Source organism: Phaethon lepturus, unplaced genomic scaffold, assembly GCF_000687285.1.
Source record: "Phaethon lepturus isolate BGI_N335 unplaced genomic scaffold, ASM68728v1 scaffold2408, whole genome shotgun sequence".
Lineage (NCBI taxonomy): Eukaryota > Metazoa > Chordata > Aves > Phaethontiformes > Phaethontidae > Phaethon > Phaethon lepturus.
The window spans coordinates 23,571-43,451 of record NW_010559501.1 but is presented as its reverse complement, the minus strand read 5'-3'; the positions used below and the strand labels follow the sequence as shown (position 1 = coordinate 43,451).

The window sequence follows — 19,881 nt, the reverse complement described above, 5'->3', positions numbered from 1 at the left end:
CGGCGGCGATGGGGCGGTCCAGCCATCCCCGGACAGCACCCCTTCGCTCGCTGCTTATCCCGTGTCCGCGGGACTGAACTAGCTCTCGGGGGAAGCCCAGGCTTCAGACCAACAGCGGTGTCTGTCTCCGGGGGGCTCCCCAGCCGCCTGCTCCCCACAAGCCCACGGCGTGCCAAAGCCGTGCGTTCTCCCTGAACCCTTCAGCTTGTTGTCCAGATACGTGCTGTTTGAGTCCCGATCACTCGGGAAATCAGAACCACGCACTTCCAAATCGCGGTTTCTGCTTGGAGTTTCACTGTCTCTCTTAGGAACCGGTTAAATCAAAAAGGAGCCGGAAGCGGTGCGAGCAGGCAAAGCAAACACTTAATGCCGTGTTTTCATTCAGTCTTTCTTCTCCGGCTCTTTAGAAACGTGACTTAAGAACTGTTCGATTGGCTGAATTTGCGTTTAGGGACGTGCAGCAGTTTATCTAGCCCACACTGGAGTTGGTGGGCTCTTGAAACACGAGTGCCAATCTCCATTTTCAGGTCAGGGTTGTGTTACTCACGTGTCATTACACAGTTGATGCAACCTCTGTATGACAAGCTGACTGATTAAAAAAGTAGCTATTGGCATAAGCTGTCCAATTACTCCTTCCTGTTTTCATTGTCTGTTCAGGCCAGAATTACTCTGACAAACTCGGCTGAGGAGCTGGTAGTGAAGCTAGGCTCCAAGGCTCAGAAGCCATTGCTGTGATTGTAAGAATAATGTGTCAATAAATTCCATATGTACTAAAGAAACTGCTACTCAGATGCAAATATTTAAAATTTTGCAATTCTTTAAAATACTTTTACCCTTTTTTTCAAAATAGCATTTGTTATCTTATTTGAAAACATTAAAAACATACACAAAAAATTAAAAGCCTGAGGTCTGCTTATTAATCAAAATTCATCTTCTTTCTTCATAGCTGATGAAGAATTTAATGATCTTTGCTTTGAGTTTGGTTTGGAGCTTGATGAAGTTGTAAGTAACATTTTTATTTGTTACTTTTTCGGTAGATGTAGCGTACTGACAGCATTTATATTTGGTAAGAGTTTGTATTGCATTATTTCCAGCATATTCCCTGGTACGGTGTTGGCCGATGCCCTCTAGCATGTACCAAGAAAACGTCTAGGCAAGGTTTGGAGGATACCATGCGCCAGGTATCCTCAGAAAACAGCATGGACAAGACTTGAAGGTCCCCTTCAACCTATATGATCTTTCAGCAGTACCGCAGCAGCAGGCTTCTCATCCTAAAACATGTTCATACATCTCCATACCGCAGGGCAGAATATGTGACACATACCATTAGGTTCTTGTTATAGAATACCATTGTAATAGACTGTATTAACACAGATGTTTTGAATCTGAAAAGAACAACAGACATACAAAAATTACCGTCTTGGAAGCAAGAGAGCCCAAGGTGGCATATTGCTATACTTTGTGGAGGTCAGCAGTCTGTGCCACATCGTCTTCAATCTCTGGCCCCTTATTATTTACCAGCATAAATAAAGCCAAAGACCATGTATTGAATATATTTTACAAGATTTGTTTGGCTTTGTTTTCTACACATTCTTCTGTGCCATATCCACAAAAATGTATTTGTCCTGGACATTGTTACCTAAGTTGTAACTGAATTATATTTAAAGCTTTGATTTAGATTCTGTACTTGTGAAAATTTGCTGGCTCTGTTAACTACATCCATGTAAATCTTGTTCAAGTAGACCTGTTTTGGTTTTGCTTTTTAATCCAATGATGTTTATCAAAAGACATCTGAACATCATATGTTATGCTTTATTTCAGAATAGACTCGATATGACAAGTCATTTGCTGATCTCTTGCAAAAAATAAGGTCCCAGTTCTGTACTGGGATCTGCTAGCCTGGAGACTCTTGCTTCTATAATCTTTTTTAAAACGCAAATTCTAATAGTGAATTTTTCTTTTGGTATACTGCATTACAATCTCTCAATCTGAGAAAGATTTAGATTTTATGTAGTTTCTGGTATTTGGTGTGTCCATTTGCTGTATAAATCCAAATTACACCTTTAAACCTTTATTAATATGATTTTTCCTATTGTATTATCTCACTATCATACTCCTGTCAATGTTAGGCAGTTTCAGGTTAAAAACACATTTTTGCTTAATTTCAGACATCTGAGAAAGACATTATAAGTAAAGAAAAAGGTGAAGAAAAGGCAAAGGGTGCATCTGATACCATTCTCTATAAAATTGATGTTCCTGCCAACCGTTATGATCTTCTTTGCCTTGAAGGGTTGGTCCGAGGACTGCAGGTCTTTAAAGAAAGGTAATGCAGAGTTGTGAGATTTTTGTGTGGTTTCGTTTTTGTTTAAATATGAGTCCATTTCTGGTCAGTAAACCAGTAAAGCCACTCGCTTGGATTTTGAGTACGATCTCATGTGTAGATCAGATTTGTCAGATGTTCCTCTGGAGTGGATCTATTATATATTTTTAAAAGACTAGACTAGATTGTTACTGGGGTTTGGATGTGTTGTAACATGTTTCAGCTGCTGTTCCATTTGAGACTTATCCTCTGCAAAAGAACTCCTGCAGAAGAACTTCCTTGTGCTCCTCTGTAATAAATAACAACACAAATAATTTATTTCACAGTTCTGCTGTGACTTTTCCTTCCTTTCTAGTTCAGTGATCTGTTTACCATCCCATAGAAAACAAGTTTTAAACAGTTATCTAATTTATGTGCCAAGAAATGTTATTAAGGAAGTTTTCTACTGTAATTGTTGCTACATTTCTAAAGTTTCCTGCATTTTGGGAACTTTCTGTCTTTCAGTTACAGACTTATTTCTGGTTTTATTCTAGGATAAATCTCCCTAGGTACGAAAAGATAATACCAGCTCAGGGTGAAGGTCAGAGGCTGATTATCACACAAGAGGTAAAAGTGTTTACTGCGCCTTTGTAAATTTATTGAGAGTTTCTGAACAACCAAGATAGGTCTGAACTATCAGTACTAATTTTGTAAGAGCAGTGAGACTGGAAATCTTACTTGCGGAACAAGAGCTAAAGAAATTTAAATATCTTTACTCATTGTGATTTATTCTTGGGGAAGGAGAGGGGGAGGAACAGTAGACAAATTATTTTGGGTGAACCTTGTAGCAGATCAAATCAAAGTTTCAGATGCTTACATTGCACTGACCTTCTGGGCCATTACATAGTATGTTGGAAACCTCCTTGCCTCTGCCAGACCTGGAGTGGTTTTGTTTGTTGTTTTTTTTTTTTCCCCTTCGGGATTCTGATGTCTTTCCATGAATTTTTCTTTTGATTACTACTTTACAAAAGAGAATATTTTAAAGAAAAGTGCACATTTAATCAGTCTTCATTTTCTATATTCTGTATACTTGAAATTTATAGTGTGTTGCTGTTGTAAATTGCAGACTGTCCAAGTCCGTCCTCATGCTGTAGCTGCAGTCCTTCGTAATATAACTTTTACCAAAGAACGTTATGATAGTTTCATTGACCTCCAAGAAAAACTACACCAAAATATTTGCAGGTTAGTGCTTAAATGTAGTTGTGTATAGTGTTAATATATATGATTTGCTCACATGTTAAAGCTGCACATCCCTGTTGCAGAGAGGCACTGTATTTATATTCATGCTAAGGAAAATCTTTTATAGCAGCTCCCTCGATCCTTCTCATTTCCTTGCCTATTTCTGCCTGCTCTCAATATTTTTTAACATAAATAGCTGTTAAAGTTCCTACAACAGTTGAGAAAGAAGCATTTTGCAACAATCCCATTGGATTTGCCTTTGTTAAATGTGTTGTCAACATGCGTTAAAATGTTATTCGTGAAAATAATTTCTAGGCTTCTCAAAATTGCCTCTCTCCTTTTTCAGTAAATTTTATGATTGCACGGCAATACAGGGCATAATGAGATTATCCCAAAGGAACTCCAAATACTACTAGTAAAATCATTATTTTTCCTTCCTTCTTTCTAGGAGAAGAGCATTAGTAGCAATAGGTACCCATGACTTGGACACCATCTCTGGTCCATTTACTTTTACAGCTAAAGCACCTTCTGAAATTAAATTCAAGCCCTTGAATCAATCCCAGGAGTACACAGCTTCACAAATTATGGATCTGTATAGGGTAAGACTTGTTGTACTAAATGCAGGAAGATAGATTTCCAAGGCTTAACATCTCATATCCTTGTTATTAAGAGTTGGTCTTACAAATAAAACATACCTTCTGTAGCTTCATTCAGTGAACATTCCACATTTTGCTTATTCATGAGAAATACACGGTAATACTGTATTGTCCATGAAAGTTAATATCATGGTGTTTTGTGGCTAAGCATAACTCTTAGAATAGTGAGTTTGGTATTAACCCTCTGATTTATCACATGAAGACTGCTTTTCATGATGCTCTTACTAATACCGTAAAAGGGATGTATATTTATCTATTTACACTGGTAAGATACTCAGTGTACAAAGCTGAGAAAAGCTTGAGGTAAATAATATTAGATTTTAAAATGTTACTTTAATTTGGCCAATTTACTTGGGGAAGATGTTGAATTATTTATCCGACTACATATTAGGCAAGTGTATCTGTGTAAAAGGCTCAAGTTAAGACTGGCACTGCTCTTGGACCAGCGTCCTGATGAAACCAGATAAATGCTAGGAAAAGATTGTGTCAGGTCTAATTCTGTGGTGTTTACGTGGGCCACTTTAAATGTCAGCGTTTGAAAATTATACTATTGTCACCGTCATTACAATATACAGCTCTGCGTGAGCATGTATACTGGTCATAGAGATAAATAAATTCTCAAAGATCTCTGACTAAAGATGAGTAAGAGAGCTAGGAAACAAAGGGGATCAGACAGACTAAAAGTAAATTATGGGTTTGGTACAGCATATACTTATATCATTGGAACAGATGTAAATTTTTAATCAAATCTAAGCATAAATGTGTCAATATTCAGCAATTTATAAGTAATGTGGTGCTAATTTTTATCACTTCCAAGGAAAGTTAATATAAACTAGGGATTTGTGCCCTTGTGTTTGGCAATGAAAGGTCTGCTGTGGAGAACAAGGGCATTGTTTGGACAGCATGGCCTATGCATCTTTGAGAGAATTCCTTAAAGAAATAATTTTTAATGTTTCTGAAGACAAAATCCAATTATCTCATTTCAAAGTTTTCTTGCTTCTGAGAGGAAACAGCTTTTGCTAGTGAAATACCTAGCTCTGAGCCCAATCCCTCCCTCTTCCAAAATCCCTGTTGATCTCTCAGCAAAGGATTGGGGCAGTATGGAAGTTAGCAAGTGAGCTAACGTGAAATTTAGGTTGTGTTTTGTTTCTGCAGACTGACAGCCATCTTCGGCACTATTTACACCTGATTGAAAACAAGCCACTTTATCCTGTCATTTATGACAGCAATGGTGTTGTTCTATCCATGCCACCAATCATCAATGGTAAGATTACTTATGCCAATTTATACTGTTGCTATTTTGTGTGTGAGTTAGGGTCTCTAACAGAAACACTGATGTGTTGTGTTTTCTTCAAATTGTTTAATTTGTAATTACATAGTCTTCTTTCCTTCTTTCAGTTTAAATGCAGCCAAATTTTTTGCTACTCCAAGTTGCTAGTGTTCCTCTTTTCTCATCAAGATGATGTAAAAGTCCCACTGCAAACCTTTGTTTAGCTTTTCGTACCTTTCTGGATTTGTGTGGTATAAACTCAAGAAAGGTTCTTTGTGATAGGAACCTTTGTTAGGAAAGCATTTTGTTTGCCTACATGGACATTGTTCATCAATCATTTAGCTAAAAAAAGAGTGTAAGAAATTATTTTGTAAACTGAAAATTATTTAACAGTCTGCTTTGTACTCCATTTGAAGTGGTCACAGTAGGGATCTTTCTACCTAGGTCTTAAGCCCAGTGTATTTATCAGCAGTGTGAATCGGTTCTCGCGAATCCCTTTGCTACCAAACAAATGATTCCAGAAGACTTTCATGGGTTAAAAAGAACGGGTCTAGACTTTTTTGCTTTGTTTCTAGACATGGCTTTCCTCTGAATACAAAAGAAACTATGGGTGACTTTTGAGAACCATATTTGCTGAAACCAATTAATGACATAGCAAGAACTACTCCTTTAACAAAGATATTTCAGTGCACCTACATATTTAGGTCAAGAATCGGAAACTGTTGCCCTCCAGTGACCAATAAAATCTGCAGTCATAATCTCTTTGGATGTATTTTTCCTAACTGACCTTATCCATATCTTGAACAGCTAACCAAATCTTAAAAGACAGCTCAAACTCTGTGACAGGAACTGGTAAGAACAACTGTTCTGAACTGAAATTGCTGTCAACCAGTGATCTTTCTTTGTTAGGCTTATTCCAATTTGGGAGTGTTCCACATATAAACATTTCATATTGTTTACATTTTATCAATTAAAAAGGTTGAGCTAAATTTAACACCTGTCTCTGTTTTAAAGAACAGTATTTGAGATAAGCTTCCTGGTTAAAGGTACTTTTGAAACATTACATAATGAAATGTAAACATATGTATTGGGTTTTTTTATTATCTACAAGCACTTAAGTGAAAGGTTATATTTGCATTGAAGTGTGTCCAAAAGAGCTGCGTACATTCCATCTGCAAAGAGGTGCAGCACCAGCATCAAAGGGAAGGGAATACAAGATCCCTCAGTCTTTAGATCTTTAGTGCACCTGACTTTCAGTTTAGCTGTGACCTAGTTTGTCAGATAGGAAACTAAAACACAGAAGCTGTATGGCTTGCTCAGGGTCCAACAAAGGAAGCAAGAATGCCCATGTGTATCCAAGTGTTTGCTTCCCTTCGCCACCTGTGGGGTGCATCTGCATTAGTGAATGGTGCAAGGACAGGCAAGAAGGACTGAGGTTGGATTTGGCACAATCCGGTACAATTTTAAGACCGTGTATGTCCGCGCCGCATGATTACTGGCAATGAAATTCATTCAAGGTATGCACTGCACATCTATGCCTAACAGGCAATACGAGGCAGATTTCTGTACAGCTGCTCTAAATTGCTTCTGGCTTACTAACAGAATGCCACTTTTGTAGGGAATCAGCTACTGGGGGACCTTGCATCCAATTTGCAAGAGAGACACTTTAGATGATGCCCCTAAGTGTATTTTTGACCTTGCTTCTTCCAGATGAGAAACAGTTTTGAGTGCACACCTCATGACTCCAAGTACAGACAGAAAGCAAATTCATGCCTAAAAGGAACTCATACTAGGACCTGAGTCACTGATGTAGCTAAACCCATTGTGTATCAGCAGTGTCAAGAGATCTTGGTTATTCACAGAAGTAGCTGTGGATATTCATCAATCTAAGTCACTTTTTAAAAAACATTTCATACATTCCTGTCCAAGGCTGCTTTCTTACGTCACACATCACATGCAAATGTGTTACTAAAGCCAGGAAAGATGAGATGCTCTGGAAGTGCAGAACCAGTTTGCAACAGCAGATGGCCATTATTCTGCTAGTTTGCTTTGTCAGCTGGATACTGAGATACCTATAGATTTGTGTGCCTTTCCAAGGAAAGCATAACCTGGTCAGTAAATCTGGTCTGTCTTTTTCCTCTTGTTGATTTATAAATTTAAGAATAAAAAGAACTGTTCTTCTTATCAGAATTGTGAACGTTGGTGCAGTAGGCATAGTGGATTTTTAAGCTGCCGAAGATGACAATGATCTTTCTGTATCACAAATGGAGTCAGTGTAATTTCTTAACATCTTTATCTTTATATGTTTTAGGAGATCATACAAAAATAAGCGTAAACACCAGAAATGTGTTTATTGAATGTACAGGCACAGATATTACAAAGGTAAATTAATCTTTCCTGCTTTTGATATGCTGCAATATCATTGTTTTGGCTTTGGGTGATAGGGCTCCAATACAAAGACCTACAATAGCCAGGCATTTACTTTATGGAGCAAACCTCCCATTTTGGAGGGGAGGATAGGTTGTGGGACTATGTGGAGTTCCTTCAACACAGTTTTAGGCTTGCTCTATAGTTGGTGTTGTGTTTTCTTTGGATTTTGTTTTTACTGTGTCTTTACATTGACACTAAGTGTTCAGTTTGTACAAGAAATGAATTTAAGTAAATTGTGTGGGTGATGTTGGAAACTTTTTCTAAATCTGAAAGGCTTTGAAAAGAGTAAAATACACTAAGACTGCCTATTTTGCTGGAATACTCTTTGTAAAGCATCATTTTGTCTCCTACTTAAAATTTGGACTGAGGGAAGGAAGACAACACTTTTTCTTAGTTATCTTTTTCAAGCAGGGATTCTGTGCAAATAATTGTCAAATGGAAGCCTTTCCATATGCAAATTTTGTAACTCAGAGCTGAAGCATGAAAGCCTAGCAGTTATAATTGCCTGTTCTTGACTATAGGTTGTGCATCCATTGATAGTTTCCCTAAAGTGCGTATTTTGACACTTAAGAGCAAAAATACCTTTAACTTAACCTACTACACAATTATATGTAAACAACACAAATAAATTTGCGTGTTGGGGAGCGGCCTCTAAGCAAACTAATAAATAACTGCTTCTCACTACTGCTTGCCTTGAAAGTAAAAATCAAAATAGACCTGTTCTGTTTACGTGAGGGAAATTATACTGTTAGGCATCAAAAAGCAGCCCTTGTAGATTGAGAAGTTGATCTGAATCTCATGATTATACTAATCTCTTAACATATTAACTGTAAAACAAAAGATTTTGCAGATGAGGCTATTTGGTAATGTATTTCTAAACACAGTCCTTCAGTCCCTCCATTCTAACTTGGAACTTCAGTGAAATGACTAATTAGACTAAAGGTTGGAAAGACTCAGTTCCAACTGGTAATAAAGACCCTGTATAACTTCAGAACAGAGTTTAGGAAAGATACATAAATGCTTCAGAATCTTGAAAACCAAAGATTTCAAGTTTTTGCATAAATGTCTTTGCAGCAGAAGAAAAACAGTCTAGTATTCTAGACTCCTAGGATTTTGGTTGTTACGTTATTACATAGAATAGAATGAAGAGAGTGTAAGGCAAGATTTTTTTTCCCCCATTTTTTGTTAAGATATTTTGTCTACTTTAACACAATTAGATGACAGATTTCAATGTGATTATTATCTTTATTTTATAGGCAAAAATTGTTCTTGATATTATAGTCACGATGTTTAGTGAATATTGTGAGAAGCCATTCAGGTGAGTATAAATCTCCAGTCAGGGAGACATTATGTTTGGGCCATGTGTTAAAAGCATTTTTACTTCTGTTTTTCTGTCTCTCTCAGTGTTGAAGCAGCAGAAGTAATTTATCCTAATGGGAAGACCCACATCTACCCGGTAAGCATAGTGATATGATATCTCAGTATCGTTAGGGAAAGGATGTTATTTACACCAAGTCTGGTAAGAGTGACATTGTTGTCTTTTTCTGCAGAGAACGTATATACTGGTTCTGAGGTATAGTGTAAAAGCTCAGCTTGGCACTATCTGTATATTAGCGAGTCAGGGCCTTCTCTAGCCCCACGAAAAATAACGCCAGCTCCAGCTTCCCCTTATCTAGGAAATTCATTCTGAAGCACCACTAATTTATGATAAGGCTAAAAATACAGTCTCACTGACGTAGCATGATACTCCAAAAAGAAGGGTAGGGTGTAAAGTTACGAGAGGTAACCACTATTGTGGTTTAGAGTTCATGTGATACGAACTTTTTCAGGAACAAGTAAAGATCGCAATCAAAGGTCATAATCTGTGTCTAAAGCCTTTAAAACCTATGTGTTCCAAATCAGGAAAAATGAATGCAGGAAGAGGTCCTTCAGGCTTAAACTAGTGGACAACTGAAATCAGCCTCAGCATAACTTACTTATCAGATCTGGAAACTTTTAACGCCCTTCAGTTAAAATAACCTTGTAGCACTGGATTTTTCAGTCTTCCACTTTATAGACTCAAACTGTATAAAGGTCGGTAAGGCAGGATGTTGACTTCAAGTGCAGGTTTGCCTGCATTCAAGAGTCCCAAGCAGCCCTCTGCAGTAATGGAGTCTTACTTTTTTGTTCTCTTAATAAGTATAAAGAAAGCAATTCATCCCGTTTCCTGAAAGTAATTGAAGACAAACAGAGATCTGGTTGAGTTCATAAAATCAGATGTATCAAGCAAGTACAAACTGTTTAGAGGGCAAGAAACTTATTTTTACTGAGAGTTTTTCTAGGGGTATTTTAGTTTATTTTTTTAGCAATGTCAGCTTTAATCAACAGAGGAAAGACCTAGAATCCTGAAGAGATATCCAACAAAACAGAAATCTCTGCAGTAACCAAAGTAGCTTCCCTAGACAAAATAGAGCAAAAAAATCCCCAAAGTTTTACATGCTAAGGTTTTTAAGAATTTGTGTATCTAGAGGTTTAGAAACACCTAAGTAAATACATACAAAATAACTTTCTTAAATATGTTGCAAACTTTCTAAGTAAAATACTGGTAGATATTTCTGTGCTAATACAGAAACAGAAAGTTTTCTTTCCTGTTCCTCTTAAAAGAAGTCATTTGGTCTGTACTAGATCTCATGCATGAACATTCACTGCTTTAGGGCTTTGATTTAGGATGAATTGGTGACTAGAAACTTTCAGAAACTCTGTTACTTGCATATATCAGAAATTATCAGAAGTTTCAATAACAGGGATTTCATGCTGCATTCAACCTTCTAGCTTAACTGAGAACAGCTTTTCAACCACATACTATAACATGTTTTCAACAATACTGTTACCTGAAAATACTAAGTTTGGCATAGTATTTCACACTTGTCTTCTGTGGATGTCTTTTTAGTATTGTAATTAGAAGCTAGATTACTAAGCTGTAAAAATTGAATCCTCTTAGGTAGAAATGGCAGGCATTGTGTATGCTGCAAAGCTTTATCTTTCTTTTTAGGAACTGGCTTACCGAAAAGAGAAGGTGAAACCTGAACTAATTAACAAGAAAATAGGAATCAGGTGTGTTATTGCAAATGAAAACATAGTTTTTACTCATAAACATTAATCATGAAAAAGGTACTAGAAAACATTGATTCTTGCATTGTTTAAAAAATGTTTGCACTATGTGATCTTTTTTTTTTAATTTATCAAAAATTCAGGGGTTTTCTTGGGTAATTAGATAACTCTGTAAGACTTCTTCCCCTGTGAAAACAGAAAGTGAATTATTCTTTATGGCCGTACACAACTGTTATGATGTAAAGAAAAATTACTGTCTCAAGAGTTAGAATCTGAGCTGATTCTGATGGAATGCTAAATCTATGTACAGTCGATAAAGCACTTGAAGATTCCTCAGGATATAAGGCAATGCAGCAGAAACATTGATTACTTTAAAAAGCCAGTCGATACAGTGCAAGATCCATAAATTACTACTTTCTTGTTTTGTTTCAGTGAAACTCCATCAAGCCTTGCAAAGCTGCTGACTAGGATGTGTTTGAAGTCACACGTCATAGGGAATGGGAACAATATAGAGATTGAAATCCCTCCTACCAGAGCGGACATTATCCATGCATGTGATATCGTAGAAGATGCAGCAATAGCTTATGGTTATAACAACATTCAGATGACTATTCCGAAAACGTACACCATAGCTAATCAAGTAAGATTGCCCCTTCAAATAAACGCTCTGTTGTCAGTAAATGACTAGTGCATGCCAGAAGGGCTTTGGGGAAAACAGAACCTAGGAATTAAATATTTTGACATGCTTTGCCTTGAGAAGTATTTACCATGGATAGGATACAAAACAGATGCCTCACTGGTCTGAATAAGTCCAAGACCAGTGGTTGCTGGTACTTGAAAAAAGACAGGGTTTAAGTAGGGAGCCCACATTAAATCTCTAATTGGGAGATTCATTTCCTCAGGCAAGCCTAAAGGCAGCTGGCTGATGCTTTCAAAAATTTTAAACACACAGGCATAGTACCTCCCTAGTGAATTCACCATAATGTAACAGGCAGAATCACCTTGGGAAAGAATAGCAAAATATTTTTAGATGGAAGTTGAAAACTGGTTTTTGTTTCATTTTAGCTCCCTCTCAATAAGCTCACGGAACTTCTGAGACTGGACTTGGCGGCTGCTGGATTCACTGAAGCACTCACTTTTGCCCTGGTATATTATATTGATTTCATATTTTTCTTAGTTGCGTGTTGGAACAGCGATGCAGCCAAAACTGCAGCGGATGGTCTGTGGATATATTGTTGTATAAATGTAACAGTATTATCCCTTACTGTTTTGGCAGGTGATTGTTTCCTAGTGCTTTGGAATTATAGTATAGTATTTTATGAGTTAGTAGGTCAGAGAAATTGAATGAGTCACTGTTAATATGGCATGTAGTTCTAAGTATAGAGGCAAAAATAGCTGCTGAAGTACTGTTTTTAGTTTAACTTGATAGGATGAAATTGTAAGACAGCAAGTCTCTCTCGAGACTTTAATCACCAGATGTGAAATTCATCATAGTTTCATAATCTGGAAAACAAACATAAAAATTTAGTACTTTCTGGTGGATATTACTACAGTTTAGATATTACCCTGTTTCTATTTGTCTCTTTTAGTATTATCACCTGCCCATGACTCCTTGCATTAGATACCAAGTTGATACGTAGTTATTCAGTCAGCAAAGAGTTTATTTTAAGAATACCTGTAAAAGAGTTGTAATGCACACTAAGGGGACACAAAATCCTTTCTAAATTTCAACACAGGTGTTTTTTTGGCATGAAAGAACAAAAAAAACCCCAGTAATTGTTATTATCACTGGTTGCAGGTATTATTCATATTATTTGTTACAGCCATACAAGTACTCTTTTACCAAGAATTAGGACTTTGCAACAGCATGTGCCACTCCAGTACTAACAGCTGGCATAATTTCTAATACTGAAAATTTTCGGTAAAATTGTTTTGTTGAAATAAAATGTGTGGTGTTGTCATGGCTACTTGTTCATACCTCTTTGCCATAGTTATGAACTGGATCAGAGAACCCGATCTACTATTAAAAAAAAAGTTAAGTACACGCCCATGCCCTCCAAATGTATATGGTAACGTCCATACATGGAGATTGGCATGGTCAGCTATTGAAAATACACTGCATTTTAGAAAATCCTTTCTTGTTGCAAGATCTGCTCAAAGCCTTTGCCTTAATGTGCAATTTGTGGACATTTTAGCATATGGGGAGCTACTATCACATATTCTATTAAAACATCTGTGGAATTTCTTAACCTTTTCCTGAACTTAAAACTTACTATATGGCCAGAAGCATACATCCCTGAAGGTATACAACTTTTGAGAGATAGTTATCTGATCACAGATTAGTTTCTGATAACTTACTCAAAGGTTTTAAGATACAGTGATGCAAGCTCCTAAAACACTTCCATACATTTGAAAAGTATTGCAACCGAAGTTGGTAATCCAAATAGATTGAATAAAATTTTAACGCCTTCACATTTCACGGAGCTTCAAAAGCAAAATTTGGACTAATCCTACAGTCTAAAGTAACCAGGACAATACCTAGTATTACTTCCTGCAGCGCTAGTATTTGACAAAGATACTCAGACTACCTGTGGTAGTACCGTGTTGGGGAAATAATATGTATATTATGGTCAAGCTTTTATAGATTTTTCCTTATTCACTAATAAATATAATTCCATTTTTTCAGCACTGAATAGGTAATATGCTTAAAAACATTGAATGTATTAGATCACTACAAGTGAGGACCTTTATGAATTGCAACAGCAGAATTTTGTAAGATCACACAGTATATCATGTTATCACATTACATATTTGTATTTCTGCTGTGGCATGATGAAACCCAGAGTCTGCTGTGTCACCAACACTTTATTAAGACACCAGTGGGAGGCCTATGACTATGACAAATATCATTTGTGCTATGACATTCTGTAGCCCAGTGTTACATGACAAACACTGCTTATGTATTTGTGCATACAATCTGTTTCTTGGTTTGAGCCCTAAATTATACTTGTACACAATAACATCGCTTTCAGTGAGGAGCTCCAATTTAGCCAAAATGCATTTAGTTAAATCACAGTAATACGCTGTAGTTTAGATACACATCTGAAAACTGTTTAACACAGTTTTCTCTTCCTAAGGTCAGCATTCATATAAGATTCTATTTTTTTTTATTCAATAATCCACTTTTTCAGATGGTATCATCTGCTCATTTTCCTCACATTTGGTCTATCAACACACTTTTCGGAGTGCTGCCAGTGCAAAGGGAACACTTTTGGGAGACTGTAGTATACTAGCAAATCCTCAATTACATGCCTAGTCTGCTATTGGTTTCTTTAATACATTAATAAAGCTATAAATTCTGGAAATCGGTAATGTGGATCTTATTAGTAGCATCTGTTGCTTTATGTGCACAGACATCATCTGAGCCCGATAAAGCACGTGCGTATTGCTTTACTGACCAGCTTAAAAATACACCTTGAGAATAAGGGCTTTAAAAATACTCCAACTCAAAAAAAAAAACAAACCAGCAATAATGAACAATGAGAATCCTATGCAGCTATGAAAACTGAAGGCTTCACCATATGACTCATTTTTCTTAGACAGTAAGTAGCCCCCAAAGGATTGTTTTCTTCGTGAGAAGGCTCAGGTACCAGTCCCTTTACAAGTGCTGTTTTCAGAATAAAACTCCTTACTCACTGCAAGTCACAGGGCAGAATCTGAGCCTCTGTTTTTAAAACAGATGACAGCAATCCGTGACAAAATCCTAAACAAACACTTGCCTTTTTTATTTTTTAAGCTTGCTTTATTTTGGTTAGTAATTAACGTTTGTAGATAAACCAGTTTGCCTACTTAGTCTTAAGGCTGAGGCTTAATTTTTATTATGAGCAGGTGTTGCAAATGAGAGCATGTATTATGGGGCCTCAGAGCAAGTGCCACAATTGCATTGTTCATTCTTGATATCAAATTTCATCAGTGGCTTACTGTCTGTTTTAACTACTTGACCTTGGTGGTTTTTTGTCTCTTCCTCTCAGTGTTCTCAAGAAGACATTGCAGATAAACTTGGCATGGATGTCTCTGCAACAAAAGCAGTGCGCATAGCAAACCCCAAAACTGCAGAATTTCAGGTGAGATAATTCAGGTCAAATTTTGAGAGCAACATTGTCACAGATTTTATATTTAAAGAGGAAAAAAAGGAACCAACAGGAAATAAAATTTATAAACTATAGAGCTACTTTTCCTGCATTAAAGAGGACGTACATATATCTATGCTAAACTTGCTAGCAGTCATTTTCTGTTACTCCCTCACTAAGAAATACCTTATTTGGTGTGAAATACTATTAGCTTTTCAATAAAGTAAAATACCATGCTCTGTATGACAGCATGTGGCAAATTTAGCTGTCTTATTACAGAAAATCCCAGATGATTGATCAACTCCCACATTTAGAACAGCCATTCAATATAAACTGAACTACTAGACCTGTCAATTTCTAAACTTCCTGAGCTCTGAATAGGAAATACTTTTTTAAAAATTATGAACTGTTATTACTGTTTTTTAAAAAAAATCTGTATTGCTTTAAGTATTTTAATACCCATTTCTACATCATTTGATCTTTGCTAGAGCAGACAGTGAGAGCTCAAATACAGTATTCTCAACAATTCTGAAAATACCTAAAAATATACCCATAGTTTTTTTATTTCTTTTAGAGAAATATGCTTTCTTTAGTTTACAGGAAAGGTAAATTTAGAGGCTTTTTTTGTTTCTAGCCTAAGAAATACAACAGTAAACACTCTTTAGAAAGGTGTAGAAAAGTTTCAGCAGTCTGGGGGAATTAATGTTTTGTGATTTGTATGGGTTTTTTTTTTTCCTCAGATCTTCTTCAGTAAGTCTGGTCTCCCTGAGCGTCTAAAATACCTTTCTAGATCTTATATCTAATACTAAAAGATCTGCTGCTGCTGCTTGGAGATTCAGGAACAGAATTTTTGGGTACCTTCATGTATTTTCTGTTCTGTTTGGTACCACAAATAAGCAGTCATGCAAGACACTGTTGTAACCTGTTCAGACTATTATCACCTGTTCATATATATCATTTGGCATGGTGATTACAACTGAGCAATATAGAATGTACTACAAATAAACAATAAAGGAAAAGGAACAAAAAGAGGAGGACTGGCAGCCTTTCTAGCCAGGTGCCATTTCAGATTCCTATTCCTCAAAGACTGCAGGCCTTTGAATAGCAATGCTGCTAAGCTGTTATATTACTGGCTGAATATTCCTTGTGGCAAAAAATAGCCTGTCTTTTAAAATCTGTAGGCCTCCCTGAAAATTGGGACAGATTAGTCTTTGTGATGCACTAAAAACTTCCCGCTTTAGATGTTAACTGGTGATGGGATTCTCAGGATGGCTTTTCCCCCCATCCTCTATCCTCTGTCAGCAGGACAAGGGCAGGCTGATGCCAGGGACCTTCTTCCAGCTGAGTGTGCAGCTGGAACTCTTCATTGGTTAGGAAAAGTAGGATAAATACACAGAAATACTGCATGCCCCATGATAAGAAGTAACTATGGCTGAGCACATGGTAACTTTTTACCTGCAGTCAAGCAGCAGACAGTCACTCCCATCTCTTTTCTGTTGTGGTAGGACAAGGGATAACAGCTTTAAACTAAAAGAGGGTAGATTTAGACTGGATGTAAGGAGGACATTTTTTACAGTGAGGGTGGTGAAACAGTGGCACAGGTTGCCCAGAGAGGTGGTAGATGCCCCCATCCCTGGAAACATTCCACGTCGGGTTGGATGGGGCTCGAGCAACCTGATCCGAGTTGAAGATGTCCCTGCTCATTGCAGGGGAGTTGGACTAGATGACCTTCAGAGGTCCCTTCTAACCTAAACTATTCTATGATTCTTTCTGGGGTTTTGAATCAGACTCTTTCAGTTTGAAAAAAAAAATGGTGCCCTTCTAAGGAAATATTTGAATGGAGAACACAAGAAGTATGTGTGAATGTATCTGTAAGAACACCAATATGATTGCCTCCTGCCTTGGTCCTTTTCATACGTTTTCTATATATTTCAGGTTGTCCACAACTGCAATCTGAATATATGCATTTCTGTTGCTTAGGTTCTGCCTATATCAGGCAGGTATCAAGATAATATTTCAGATAGCATTTAATGTTTCCAAAATAACACTTAGTATTTACCTTTTGCATAAATGAGATTAAATTTATGCATTTTCTTCGCACTTCTTTCTGTATTGCTTGTTTTTCTACTCTGCACTGCAGCTCAAGCATCTGTGAGATGATACCTATTCTTAAACTCACATATATGCTCTTTTCGAAAATGCAGTATAAAGAACGTGCAGAGAATGTGCCTTTTCAGGTTTAGTAATTCTAAAACAAAGATGCTCAAACGTAAGAGATTAGTGCAGTATTTGCACCTGACTACTTTTAAACTCTTGTTACAAGTGAGCAAAACAAAAAATGAAGGAATCTAACATGAGCTATTTTGGAAGGTATTTCACTTGCAGCAACTACGTTTGTCCTGCAGGTGGCACGTACAACCCTCCTTCCTGGGCTGCTGAAAACTATTGCGGCTAACCGAAAGATGCCCTTGCCTCTCAAACTCTTTGAGATTTCTGACATTGTAGTAAAAGATCCTAACACAGGTAAGAGAAGGTTCCTCAAAATCTTTGCTAATGGAAATACATGTTTACATGCTAAATGGTAATAGTAAGTAAATCAGTATTTCTTTAGAAGTATAATAATCACTGCATACTCCATTCTCGTTTTTAATTTATAAGCATGAGTTAAGAGATTGGCATAACAGGCTAGGTTTTAAGCGTGGCTAGAGATAGGATTCTCAGATGTGTAAATGGGTACACTGTAAATATTTTTAGGCATCAAAATATCCATTAAAATCTGTCAATAATACTGCAAGACTCCAAGGATAAATGCAAGACAATTTTGCACCAAAAAAGAACCTGCTCTAAATTGCTTACGTTGATGCACCCATTTTTACTTGCTCTTCATCTAGTGCTCCTTTGCATTCTTATCAGGGCTGTAACTCATGAGAGAAGCTCCCTGCTAGTAATGTTTTCAAGTAGCACAAACCTTGGAAAGTAGTAAATATCGAAGGCATGCTGCTATTGCAGTGCTAGAACCTGTTTAAACTGCTGCAGTCTCAAAAATGTGCAGTGCTGTGCCAGCTGAAAAGCAGTATGTCTCAAGCCTGGGAATAGCAGGTTGTACTTGCAGACTGATTCTACTGTGGAGAGCTGGAACTCAGAATAAAATGCTGGGGTCAGCGTGTCTCAGCATGAATCCCTTTTCCATCTTTGAATCCTCTTTAAACAGGATTACTTGTATTTGTTGTTTGAAATTATCTCCTGGAAAACTGACAACCAATACGATGAGTTCGATTTGTAGCACAGATAGAGGGTAAGAATGAGCAAGTCTGTGTATAAAAATGTATAAATAAATAAAAAGCTCAAAGTATAAAATTTCCCTTCTCATCTATAAAATATTTTCCTTATCTTTCCACTTCATCGAACTACACTAAAAGAGCGTGGCTGCCTTTGAATTGTTCTGTAACCTTAATTGTTTTACATGAAACAGCCAAAGCAGCTAGTTCAAAAGCTTCAGTGAAATCCTTCCTGTGTGATGGGGCCTCTTTTCTTTGCACTGATTTCACTATATAGGATCAAAATTTCAGATTATCTTGTTTATCTGGAAAAACGTATCAAAGTAAAAAAACCTAAAAATGGATTTTTAAAATGTCAAAAATTTGTCTAAAATTTACTGATACATTTATTGCTATGTGGTACATTAGGGAGAAAGGAGTGCACAAGCTACAGCTTTTGGCAGGAAATGCTTGTACACTGAGTTACAACTCTGAAGTCTTGCCTCTTAGTGAAAAAGGCTGACATTACTTTAAATTCAGCAGCAGAAACAGTTCTGTTGTTTCATTATCTGGTTTCAGATTTTAGTGGTTGTATTTAAGGTATCTTGGATCTGCAAAACAAAGGTTTATATAAGGCATAAACAAAATGGCAAGTAAATTGCTTTGGTGATGAATTTAATTTGTAGCTTACTTTTTTTAAGGGGAAAAAAAAAAAGCCTTGCCAAGCAAAATAAGCAGTTTTAGCAAACCATGTAGACTTTTTTTTTAATTTTATTAAATACAGACAGTTTGGTGGTGCAGCTCATTCCTTGTTGGTCATGGAGTTAGCTAGAATGCAAAAAACGTGGTACAGATGGCAGAATAGCATCAGCATTCTTCAGAACCAAGAGTGGGGCTATTTATCTTGGAATAAGACTTTATATATAAAATATTCTGGTTTTATAAAGTTTGCAAGTTAAATTGATTACTTTTATTTCGTGTGTGCTAATTGCAGCTCTTGAAAGCTTTCATTTATGTGGATGGCTGCTGAACAGCTTTATAAAGACTGATTTTTTAGTGTACTTCATTTTGATGGGAATCATTGCAACAGATGAAAGATAAAGACTTCTGAGGCACCAGCTTTGTACCCTATGCTCTTGGGCAGCCCTGTCATGGGTTAAGCACTTACAGACTGTGAACAGTATCTGAAATTGTTTTTAATGTTGTCTTTAGAATAACTACTGTCTTTCCCAAGTTTACTTCCAAAATTAAACTTGCCTAATAAACAGTTTGAAAGGGGAGGGGAGAAAGAAATAACTAGTAACTCTGCAAACACTGAAAAATGTGGGGTTGTCCTCTCACATATGGAATGAGATTTCCTGCAGAAGGCTTATGTCATCAGACTGACTAATTTAATTTTATTATTTCATGATTTTGGCATGCAGAATTTCCAATTAATAATTTTAAAAGTATGGGTCAAAAGAGTACTGACATTAACTGTATTTGAAATGGCATCTTGTAGTCATTCATG

General features: G+C 36.8%; 1 protein-coding gene across 1 annotated transcript in view; it reads left to right on the top strand.

The window, feature by feature from the left end:
* Positions 1–946: 946 nt before the first annotated feature.
* Positions 947–19,881, top strand: part of FARSB (phenylalanyl-tRNA synthetase, beta subunit) — a gene marked incomplete at its 5' end in the record, with an annotated part of 39,555 nt that continues 20,620 nt past the window's right edge. The window contains 14 exons of the mRNA XM_010293361.1: positions 947–1,002; positions 2,169–2,323; positions 2,854–2,926; positions 3,426–3,541; positions 3,987–4,137; positions 5,350–5,458; positions 7,776–7,846; positions 9,151–9,212; positions 9,299–9,350; positions 10,926–10,987; positions 11,417–11,624; positions 12,050–12,130; positions 15,016–15,108; positions 17,520–17,637. Coding sequence (XP_010291663.1) covers positions 947–1,002; positions 2,169–2,323; positions 2,854–2,926; positions 3,426–3,541; positions 3,987–4,137; positions 5,350–5,458; positions 7,776–7,846; positions 9,151–9,212; positions 9,299–9,350; positions 10,926–10,987; positions 11,417–11,624; positions 12,050–12,130; positions 15,016–15,108; positions 17,520–17,637 — 1,407 coding nt within the window. The remainder of the gene's footprint in view (positions 1,003–2,168; positions 2,324–2,853; positions 2,927–3,425; positions 3,542–3,986; positions 4,138–5,349; positions 5,459–7,775; positions 7,847–9,150; positions 9,213–9,298; positions 9,351–10,925; positions 10,988–11,416; positions 11,625–12,049; positions 12,131–15,015; positions 15,109–17,519; positions 17,638–19,881) is intronic.